Source organism: Aplidium turbinatum, chromosome 3 (assembly GCF_918807975.1).
Source record: "Aplidium turbinatum chromosome 3, kaAplTurb1.1, whole genome shotgun sequence".
In the NCBI taxonomy this organism is placed as follows: Eukaryota; Metazoa; Chordata; class Ascidiacea; order Aplousobranchia; family Polyclinidae; genus Aplidium; species Aplidium turbinatum.
The window spans coordinates 33,978,722-33,991,128 of NC_137474.1; the positions used below are offsets into that span (position 1 = coordinate 33,978,722).

A 12,407-nucleotide genomic window follows, 5' to 3' on the forward strand; every position below is an offset into this window, starting at 1 on the left:
CTCTACAAATATGCGAAACTACCAGAAATAACATATCAAGGCTTTGTCAGTCTGAAGATAAAGATTCAAAACCAACCAACCAATGTGTTGAGTTGTAAGAGACAGGCACAGAGTGAGGCACCAGATAAAGTACTACTCCAAACTACAATAGAACAAATCGCAGGTATAATGCCAGTAATATTTTTCATTTTTTTATTTTAAACATAATTTTGGCACATAAATATCACCGTCGTCGTCGTCGTCTGAGCTTCTGGGGCCGAGGGTCTATCCTTTTACCACCCCAGATTCACTATGTTCCCGGACTACACTGGAAGGCTGCTAGAGAGCAGCCAGTCTTTAGTTTCATCATCCATGACGCGCAGACCTTCCACTCCGTTAGGTGGCTTGAAGATGGTACAGCCATTGATGATGTGGTCTGCGGTCTGTTCCTCGGCACCACATTCACAGGAGGAGGAAGAAGCCATTCCCCATTGGTGCATGGTTGAGCGGAAAAGGCCGACGCCCGTACGGAGACGGTTAAGGCGCACCCATGCCTGTCTCTGTAGTGTCAGGCCGATGGGGCGTGTGTCGGCGTCGGGGATGAATGAATGCACCAATAAATTTTCTTTGGAGCAAAGTTTGAAAAGCTTTCTCGTTTTGACTTTTGTCACTTTTCTTGGAAACGCGGTCAAAATTAAATTGCTACAAAACTCCTCAATTACGTTCAATAAACGTAAGATGACCTAAAATTAACAATAAACATCAAGATGAATCTCGCCACATCTAATGACTGGTTAGATGACTTGTCGCAACCAGGCTTACGATAAACTTACGTAGATATGACGTAACTGGAAAGAGAACGAAAGTCGCGACGTTGCAACACACATTTGTGACGCATGCAAATATCTTTAATACAAGTCAACAGAACATTTTGCATATTGTAAATGATGCTGCATTTATAACTGTTTTTGGTTAATATTTTGTTGGAATAAAATTTAAAGCAAACTAAATGATGTCTTGAGGAGAACATCTATTGATTAGAATCGCACTGCACCGCAGCAGTACTGCATGACGTCCAGAAAAGCTGTTTGTTTCTATAATTCTTTTCACAGTCCAACGTGGCCAGCGTCTTTAAACAAACTAAAAGTATTATGAGAATGAGGTCCTTATTTTGATTTCAACTCATTTTTAATGACAACGTGAAATCCAAACGATGCGTTTCTCATTAAGAAAAATATAGTTAGTGCTCAAACAGCCAATAGACTCAACATAAGCATGAAGATAAATTTTCCCACAGGGAATAAGGAGATCCAGCACTATCTTAATAGGAATTATTTTTTTCTAAATTTTGTTATGTACAAAATTGTTTTGTTTACTAAAATTCAACGAACGTTTGCAAAAATTTAGTGCATAGCACTCTACTATGCTGTGTAATCACGTGTTTTAATATATCAGCATTTACCTCGCAGTATAGCCTAAAAATATAGGGAAGACCAACAGGCTACATTGGATCGAAAAGCTGAAGACTGCATTAGCTTATGCGATATATTCATCCGCTGTTTCTTGGATTACAGATGGAAGTCAAACCTAAACGGTTTATTTGTGACAATAACTTTCTGTTTTACATCCAAAATTTAGTTGTTGTTTTCAACAAATGGCAAATTGAGGTTTTGAAAGTTAGGCAGGGTTAATAAATTGAAGACTGAGTCAGCAGAAAGCAACAAGACAAAAAAATTAATCGATAACAATTCTTTTGCATTTACCTCAGAAAAAATTTCTGTTCATTGCCGTTTTGACTCTTATTGTATTATGTTTCTAAAAGTGACTAAAATGTGATTGCAATGGATTGTGGAAAGAATACAGACAGATCTGCTAGACTTTAGTACTGTCGTATAGTGTCATTCTAATCAATAGATGTGCAGTCCAACATATCAATAGCAGTAGTTTTCTTCAAATCTTGTTCAACAAAATAGCAAGCAATAACAGTTAAAATTGCAACATTATTAGCCATATACAAAATTGTTTGTTGACTTAAAATTTTAAATATTTGCATACGTCAAACATATATATTATAACGACATCACTACTTTCGTTCTCCTCCCAGTTACGTCACAACTACGTATAAGCTTGTCATAAGTTTGGTTGCAACCAACACATCAAGTAAAATCGGTTATCTGATGTAGCGAGATTCATCTTCATGTTAATGGCTAATTTTAGCAACTGTTTCAGTTCATATTATGTTTTGACTGATGAACATTGTGGATTCCTTAATTTCTTTGCTGCCTGTTTGAATGTATGTGATGAGAGGCTGCGCTAGCGGAGGAATCGTAACAGTGGAAAGGTAGCATAACCGTCCTATTGCGTCATATAAGTAAACGTAAAACTGTCGTATTTGATGTCATACAAGAAGGCCAAGAAAAGCAAGAAAAGAAAGTTAGACGAACAGTGCAAGGTATCTGCTTTTTTTTGCATACGATCACACTATAAACTTGATTACACATCAATAACATTTTATTAGTAGCAACCGAAATAAAATAATAACAATAACAAAAAAGCAGCAGCACTCATACATATAGTTAATTTAAAATTTTGTAAATGCATAAACTCACACTTATTTATATGTTGACGTTAAAAGTGCGATTTGATAGACAAGTTTGGATTGAAAAATTTAAAAGAAGCACCAACTTTCGTTAAACAAACACATAAATTATGTAAAAAAGTATAAAAATATATTTTAAGGTTGAACTTCAAACAACGCATTTAAAAAGCAAGATTTCTAAAATGTCTCATTGTTTTGGTGTCAGCAAATTACATAGTCTACTTCGAATATTATGCCACAATTTGTCTACAATGAGTTAAGAAAATAGTTTATATTTCCTAATTTGATACATAAAAACATAAAAACAAAATCAACTACAGCTTTAAGCTTTTTTCTATTTGATAAAAATGTTTTGCTGTTTTCAAGATAGATTACTAAGCAGAAGTTATAGTTTGAGGAATGACGCATGTGCATCCAACCGTAACCATTTCCTTATCCAACTTGTATGGTCCTCCTCTATGGGATCTCAAAACGTTGATTCTAACTTTCAAAGGAACTGAGTCGTAAGAAGGGTCTTCATTGCCATCTTCTGGAGAGATGCAACCGATGCAGAGGCATCGAGACTGGAAGATGTACTCTGGGATTCTAAAAAAAAAAGTTAATTTTAAAGTATTGCAAACATTACCAAATAAGAACAATAAATACACCACATTCAACTACCTTTTCAATTGTTTTAAACTTCAAATATAAGGTGAAAGGAATGTTTGAAAAATGCAATTTTAAATTTAAATTAGTGTATCAACTGAAAGTAGTGCTTTGTCTACATATTAGGCTCGGTGATTTTAATCACGCTTGTTGCAGCAGTTTGTTGGCCACCTGCCATTTGTCTGTACAGCATATTATTTATACAGGTTTGCAAGATGTATTAGAAGTTAAATGGACACTATATTTTCTTACCGGAATCTGTCATGCTGAGCTTCTTCCACATATGGTGACAGACTACGAGATCCTTCTTGTGTATGGGTACGAAGGTATTCTGCATTCATCTCAGGACACGAGGTAAGAGATCGTTTTCTTCTGTAACTTGAAAATAGACCAGCACGTTTTGCTCGTTTTATGTCTCGGAAAAGTGCTTGTTGAAGTTTCTGGTATGATCTTTGGAGCACAGGGCTGGACATGATCATTTCACACTCAGTCCTGTGAAAAAAAGTGCACTTTAGTAACGACTGGTTAAATCTGGAAGAAACGACTTACGTTCCGTTTACAAACAATCTGACGTTGCCAATATTTTAATGTTGACTATATATTACTAAGATATCATAGAATGGAATTTATGTGACACACAAAAGAATGACGCATATTTTTTTCAAGTGTTTTCCTTTATTTTTTAAGTTTTTATGATTTAGTAAATCTTTAGCAAAACGCAATAAACAGAAACGTGACACAAGTTTGCAAAAAAAACCTGCAGCGAAATGTACTCATCTCATGCGTGGGTTCATAGGCTACTTCAATATACTGTACATTATTCGTTATGAGTTAGTAAAGTTAATTTAAAACAACTTTACTTACTTATTCGTTATTTTCAAGTCAGTACATTCATATTGACGCTCAATTTCTCTTCTGTAACGATGAACTCTGCCTTCTGTGCACGAAAAACCCAAACTTAGCATAAATACAAAGAAAAACGACATACGTTTTTTGGAAAATTCCATTAAAGTAGTTTTACTTTTAATTTTGGTAAAACAAGGTGTTTGCAAAGTCAATATTTTCAAAGTAAGTCTCTTCGCTCTTGTTTTGTCACTGTGGACTTGAGATGCGTTTTCGAATTATGGCGATAGCTAATCAACTTCGGCTTATATACTAAATTCTGATTATAGTTTCAATGAGGAATTCGTCAGATAGAGAAAAAATGGCTAGAGTATCCGTGCGATCTCGTCCCAGGGGAAATACCACTGGACAGTCGTGCATGCTTCTGCATTGATTTCGGTTTCGTGCGTGTTCATCACTGGCACCGTTTGCGAGTCCCACAAATTCCAAGAAAAAATAAATAATGCTGCGGATTTCACGTTGCTTTGAATGTTGAGCTAAAAATACTTTTTTAAAAGCAGAAGATAAATTACATATCTTGGAACGTTGTTTTTCTTTGCCATGCGTTTCCAAATCAATGCAATAAAAATTGTATTTTTTTTCAAGTTGTCTGTTGTCAAGTTGTCTGTTCACAAGAAATGGTTTGTCACAAGTCAAAAATAATATTTAAAAACGTTGAAGTTGTAATTTACTATTGCAAAATAACACTTTTTAATAAGTATATTACTATAGTAAACCAATCATATTTGACTTAAAACTATAAAAATTATAAGATAAATGGTTAAAGTGAAACATTATTTTTAAAAATATAAACTAACCATATGTTTTGATTCCCGAAACAGAATTATTATGAGTCAACGTTGATCGTAAGCAGAGGACGAACTTCAGTTGCTTGCGTTCACGATTTATCAAAAATTATTACAAAACGTTTGTCATGTTTTGATTTGCTCATCCAATTGCGTTAGCCTAGCTTCGATTGCGATTGCTAATTACGTATTCGCTAATTACGTGTTATCGGATTTGACGTTGCTTTGAATGTTGACCTAAAATTACTTGTCTAAAAGCAGAAGATAATATAAGCGTTAGACGATAATTTAAGATAGATAATATAAAAAGATAATACAGAAGATAATATACAGAAGATATACAGAAGATAAAATACAGAATATACTATAGAATAATACAGAAGATAATTCAAGATAATTTAAACGTTCGACGTTTTAATATAAGCGCTAGATTAAAAGCGTTAAAGCAATTAACCGCTGTCATCCAACAAAAAGTCCCAGTCATGACGTAGACAACAAGCTTGCCTAAAATGCCTTTGAAGGGTCGTGACTGCACTTTTATTTTTCCTTTAAAGATTTGCTTATTATGAATGATAAATTGATGACACCACGTATGTAATTAATATATTAACCATAATTTTGTCTTACTACTTAGGCTACATGTATAAGATTGAAGTCCCCAAACATTTCCCATGTAACTCACCGGCGTGGGCATTACAATCACAGCAATGAGATGGCAGTTGCTTGTCTTATTGTATTGTCTTATTTTATTGGCGTCGGTTAATGTGCACCAGTATAAAAGCAATTTGGTTAATCAAATTTGGTTTATTGCTTTTGTCAATTTGTTGGCGAGACTAAAATAACTGCTGGGCTTTTGCATTTTTCTGTTCTGACAACATTTTTAAAACTCAGTTTTTGTCTATAAATAAGTTGTGTTAGTTATGAGCCTCCAAACTATTATAAGACATTAAATAACGCTTTTGAGATTCGATTTGCGAAGACTTGGTACATTCAATCCCCTCTGATAAGCTTGCATATATAATTTTTTACTCAGCGCTCCGAAAGAGTCTCAACATTTTTAAAGCGCAACACGAAATAAAATTAATAGATTTGTGGATATTCGCAGGCACATTTGGATTTTCAATCCTTAGAACTTCTGAAAGAGCAAGCAAGACAAATTTTGACAATAAGAACTTTCAAACCGCCATTATCATCACAAAAACACAGCAAATCACATACATCCATAAACTTAAACGTCCCTCTTTCTCTCTTTTTCTTATTTTTACCTGTTTAGCCTCCATTTTCCTGCTTAACACTCCAAAGTTTCGTCTACGATACCGGGCCCTACCAAATCGGAATGATTTTGCCAAGGAAGGCCTGGGTGCGGGTCAACAGCTTGCGCACTGACGTTGGACTATTTCGCTTCAACATGCACAAATGGGAGATGGATCCGTCTGCGATCTGAGGGTCTGGGAAGGGAGAAAAAAAAGAACACACCATCAACAACTGCGCCATCTATCATGCGCTAAATGGTGTGCATGGTCTGCACAAACTGGATGACGAATCAATTCAGTGGCTGCTCAACACTAGCTTAAACATCTAAATCGAGTCGCCGCCACTGCTCAAGGGTGGTAAGAGGCAGAGCCTCGACTCTTGGAGGGGTTAAGAAAAGATTTATACGAAAAAAAAGCCTCCTTCATATAGCCAGGTCGTGTTGATTGCCGAAACGTCAGAAATACAGCTGGTTATCATTTCCAACATTTTGTGGTAACCTAGTCTGCAGTCACCAGAAGAACGCAAGAAATTATTCCATAAAAAAGATTGTGATTCAGCTTGTCAGTCACAAAACCTTCTTTTTGTTGCTCTATTGCGTCACCATGCGGTTGAAGAAGTGGTGACGTCTATATATCGTTTTATCGCTTCATCGTGCTTAGGAAGAATACCTTTTTGACAATGGGGATTTAAACTAAAACGTTCCAAATATCTTTTGTGGTACAAGTTTACATCTCTTTTTATTGATGGGCCTACAAGTAAATGTAATAATGTTATATACCGGTTATTCTAAACGTACACGCCTATTGCGTCTACCTGTTTATGTTGGCATATTTCCTATAGGCCTAGTGCATGTTGTATGCGAGTGAATTTTTCTCTTCGCTTCATATGGATCGCAAGGTCTGAAATAAACGATTCATAATAATAAATAATTTCATTAATAGTCGTTTCCAAGACAGGATGCAAAAAAGTATTTAAACTCACCAATTCAGCGGATAAATATTAGGCAAGGAAAAACAGTTCTGAGAAATGATTTATGTACTTTACGTTTTATATGAGGCAAGACAATGATGTGCAACCGATACATTCAGTGTATCGCACCTCTAACAGACTGACTTGTCATTTTTACCTACCACAATTAATTTTATGACAGCATTTCAAAATAAAGAATGTGGAGTTAAAGACGGCATCGGCGCTCTTCAAAGAACTTGGTTAATGTCAAGTATTTTTGATACGACTTTACAACTCATGTAAACCACAACATAAGTACAATGAATGAGTATGAGCATCAAAGCCAAACCTCTTGCGGTTGACAAAATCCAATGCAAGTTATTGCACTATCTGAATATTTCAACAATACTTTTCGAGAAAACGTGACAGGGATTAGTCTTAACTACAATGATGGAAGGACAATTTTTCCCATTACATCTAAGAATTTGCGACCCTAACCCAATGATTCTATGGCCTAATTTTGAACAAACCTCAGGGTTGATAAACAACATTATAAATTATTTTACTCGTGGACTAAAATACATATTTTTAGCTCACAAATAAATTTCGAGTGGAGTATAAGCAAGATTGTGCTCATACTGCTGTGCAAACAAGGGTGTCCGACAAACTGCTCGTAAGCAATTGTTCGTAAAGCAATTGTTCGTAAGCAATTGTTCGTAAAACAATTGTTCGTAAAATTAATTCTTCGTAAAACAATTCTTCCTAAACCTAAAGCATTTTTTCGTGCATGCAGTTAAAATTTGATGTGTACGAAGAAATGATTTACGAAAAATTGGTTTACTCATTTTATTTTCCGTAAAACAGTTTACGAACAATTGCTTTACGAACAATTGCTTTACAAACAATTGCTTTACGAACAATTGCTTTACGAACAATTGCTTACGAACAATTTGCCTATAACCGCAAAGAAGAATATAAATTAAGCGAATATTTTTGCTACGTTTTTACTAAATGTGTAATAATATTGTATTTTTGGCCTTGTCCAATTGTCCAGGGTGTTTGACTGGTTATTGTATGATATTCAAGAATTTAGTTTGTGAAAGCGCATAATTGCATTTCCCGTCAATAAGATCTTTTTAAAACATCATATTTTGTAGCTAGACTACATTGCAAATGAAATGGAACATACAATCGAGCCATTTCTAGTTCAAACAAGTTACAAAAAAAAACGTTTAGATTTGGAAATAATTTGGTGGAAAGAAAGCGTTGGCTTGAAATCAAGTTTCGGGAAATAGCACGTTGTTGTTGTCATTCGTTGACTACGACGACTGAATAATTGCAAAAACGTGTACATTTGGCTATTGTTATGTCTTCAGCTACCCTGAAAACGTCGTTATGGGTCAAGACGGTATTTCTTAATTATTGTATGCTTACCCAAGAAGAAACTGGCATTCAATGGGCAACTTTCAGAAATCAATTTGAAAAGTCTAACCTATTGTACCTTACGTATAGCGAACTTTTACTCCGTTGCGTGTGATCTGTTTGTCGCAATAGATTGGTAACATTTACAATACAGCACTCCGGACTTATTAAGCCCACCAGCTTATTAAGCCTGGTTTGGTCCGATCCAGAGTTACTGAATGTATAGGATTTGCAGAAAATTGTTCCCCAATTAATAAGCCCAAAATCGTCTGTTTCTAGGTGGATTTAATAACCTGGGCTACAGTATTTTAACCTTAACGTTTTTTCACTAGAAACCCCGAGTACATCTTCCAGGCCCAATGCCTCTGCAGCGATTGCATCTCTGCAGAAGACGCAACTCAACATTTTTTTTTTGAATCGCTTTCTCTGAATGTGAAAATCTATCTCTTGAGATCCCACAAAGGAGGACCGTACAAGTTGGATGAGGAAGTGGTTACGGTTGGATGCACTTGCGTGGCTCCTCGTGTTATTGCAAGTTTTAAGTAGTCTAGGCTGAAAGAACTTCGAAATATTTTTGTTACAAAGCATTACAGATGAAATTAAATTTGATGTCATTTTTTTTATATTATAGGACATGCAGATAGGCTACAATGACGCAGGAAAATTTAAATGTTTTAACTTAATTATTTTAATTTACACAAATTATTCAATGTGCCGGCATCTACCTTTCTTCCATCAAAACGATGAAAAATTTGTAGATACAGTATCTAACTGTAAAATAAGCTGTTGATAAAATTTATTCCTACAACGTATTTTTAACCTTGTTAACATTTCTTATATCGTTTTTAACTTCCAGTGATGCTTTTTCTTTGAACAAATTTGATTGGAAATCCTCACTAAATTGTAATTTTAGCATTTCCATACTACTGTTAATAAAGTTATGGTTTACACAATTTTAAAGATTCTATGTATTGCTACTAGGCTATTGCTCTGTTTGTTATTTTCTTTTGATGTCACTGAAGTATCATTGAGCTGTAATTAATGATCATATACAAAGGACAAGTAGCCAGCACTATTTCTTAGAGAAAATTTAGAAATACCCTCTTGACCCTTAAATTAAAAGGTTTTTCCGGCTGGCTAAAGCCTTAATAATAGCTAGCTGTACAAGATTTTGTAATCATTCAATCGTCGTAGTCTACGAATGACAACCGCGCTCTATTTCCCGAAACTTGATTTCTTGCCATGCCAACACTTTCTTGCCTTTCATGCCAACACTTTCTTGCCTTCAACTTATTTCCAAGTCTAACTTCTTACATATCACACAATAACAAAACAAAAACCATGGACAAGCTCAAAATTCTATGTTACAACTTGACTAAGAAAATGAATAAATATATTTGCTTGATTTGTTGTATCGGCTACTCTACAGTGCCATGAAAGCAACACCTTGCCCCTTTCATCCGGAATTCACTGGAGAACCATGTCGCCATATATACTTTTTAGTCTGCAACCTAAAATATTTTATGATGATGTTTTTTTAATTCATGCGCCAGTCCAAAGTTGCCGTGGAATCATTGGGTTTCGGCCGTAAACTCTCCATCATTTCAGCCAAACATAAGCCCTGTCACGTTCTCTGGAAAACAATTACTAAATATGCAAACAGTGCAGCAATTTGCATTAGAGTCTGTCAACTGCAAGCTGTTTGGCTTTGATGCTTATGCTCATTCATTGCCCTTATGTTGTGGTTTACACGGGTTGTAAAGTCGCATCGAAAATACTTGACTTTGACCACGATGGTTTGAGCTGACACCATGTTTCATTCTATAGCAATGCAATTACAAAGATCTATAAAGTGAATGAAAAAAAAATTAAAAACCTACTTCTGCTACTGCAATCACGCAAAAAACTTTTACAATATGTCATATAGTCGTGCTAAAATTTGCATGGTAGCTTGAATATCCTAGCCTGGCAATCCTTTTCACTGTTGTCACGGACTCGGGGAATACTGTGGTAACTAGGCCATCTTCCTGCTATGCATGAAAAGTGGACAAAGAGTTTATTTTGTAATGCTGTCAAAAAAATAAATTATAGTAGGTAAAGAATGGCAAGCTAGCATGTAGAGATGCAATACATTGAATGCATCTGTCGCTCCTACTAACATTGTCCATCAACAAAGGTGGTTTAGCTTTAAAAAATCCTTTCCAAACCTATTTGTCATTTTTTCGCTTTCCTTTTTCTGATTTGGTATTGTTGTTAAATATTTTTGCATCCTGTCATGGAAACGACATGGACGAAATTATTTGTTTAACTTGCTTATATCAATAAGAAGAGGCCTGTATCACTAAAAATACTTCGAACGTCCTGGTTGAAGTAAAACGATTGTCAAAGATATTTTTGCCAAAGCGCGATATAAAGATATCAAGACGTCACCACTTTTTCAACCGCATGGTGAAGCAACAGAGCAACAAAAAGTAATTTTTGAAGCTGATATATTTTGTGGCATAAAGTTTTTATAAAATAATTTCTAATGTTCTTCTGATGACTGCAGACTAGGCTATCACAAGATGTTGGAAATTATAACTAGCTTTATTTCCGACGCTTCGTCAGTCAGCACGACTGACTTAATCGAAGGGGCTAAAACAAGTAAAAACTACCTGTTTAGCTACAAAATCATACATTACAGAGACATATTTGACAAAAATCAATTTATATTTTTATTGTCAAACGAAGTTAAAATATTAAAAATGTTCTCGAATATAAACCAGTAATAATACTCAAGTCGACTATGTTTAAAATATTTATTTTATAGCACATGTACGATTGTAACCTACGTGTTTAAATGAAGTGTTCTACCTGGAGTCAGCACAAGGCCAAATAAGCTACTCAGTACTCACTACTAATAGAACAAGGAGCATTGCGTATCGCTAACCATATCTGTATAACTTCCACGCTAGCTATAAAGACTTTTTTAAAAACAAATGCTTTTTAGTAGCTGATTGAAGTAAGAATTGACAGCGATACTTGTTTTGCCAATGAAACTGAGCTCATTTCTTCTTTTTTTCTCTGTCCAACGCCCAGAGTTCAAGGTCGACATAGGCGTAGCCAGGGAGAGGGCGAAAGGGGCCATGCCCCCCCAAATTTTCAAAGTTTGGATTTCGAAGTTGAGCCATTTGTTGAAAATATAATCAAATTTGTAGAAATTTATAACGTTTTCCAAGACATCTGGCTATTAACACCCCCAAGGACTTGTTTTAGACACACAGAAAGACACCTATGAATTTTGCAAAGCGTAGATCGCGCAAAATTTACGCGATTTATGTTTCTTTTAACTAATTTTTGGAAGCAATTTCAGAATGGCTTACTCTGTTGGGTTTTTGTGTAGTTATCGGATTTTTTTGTAGCTGAGTTTTTGGTGTTCTCTAGTTTTAACCGCAGTTTTTGCCCGTTCGTGTGTAAGAGCTACCTTTAATAAGTTAATAGCTGTTTATCTGCTAATAAATTTCATACAACTATTACCCAAAAAGTGTTTCCAGAAAGCGCTATAATCCATTATTGAAGTGTAATTTTGCAAAAACGCCACTGAAGGTCGACACCCACCTTTAAAAAAAGTGTTGCTTGCCTCATCACTGTGTTCTCTTCAGGAGCCGTCCACAAATAGCCTACACCAGGCACACCATATCCACATAGAAGGAACCTCCCAGAAAAGAGCAAGAAGAACCAAGCTAACCGTTGAGCACTGCAAGTGTAATCTGTAGATATCAAGCTTTTGACCACATGTCAAGTAGAAAAACGCTTGTCATGTTTAAATTTGCTCAACCAATTGTGCTAGTGTTACTTCAATTGCGCTAACTAATTAGTAATTAGGCATTCAT

General features: G+C 35.3%; 1 protein-coding gene across 1 annotated transcript; it reads right to left on the reverse strand.

The window, feature by feature from the left end:
• Positions 1 to 2,952: 2,952 nt before the first annotated feature.
• On the reverse strand, positions 2,953 to 4,188 carry LOC145766732 (interleukin-17A-like). Its single transcript, XM_082578439.1, has 3 exons — positions 4,088 to 4,188; positions 3,476 to 3,715; positions 2,953 to 3,163 (listed from the first exon to the last, which is right to left on the reverse strand). The coding sequence occupies exons 1-3, from the start codon at positions 4,186 to 4,188 to the stop codon at positions 2,953 to 2,955; spliced, it is 552 nt and encodes a 183-aa protein (XP_082434565.1).
• Between the last annotated feature and the right edge of the window lie 8,219 nt (positions 4,189 to 12,407).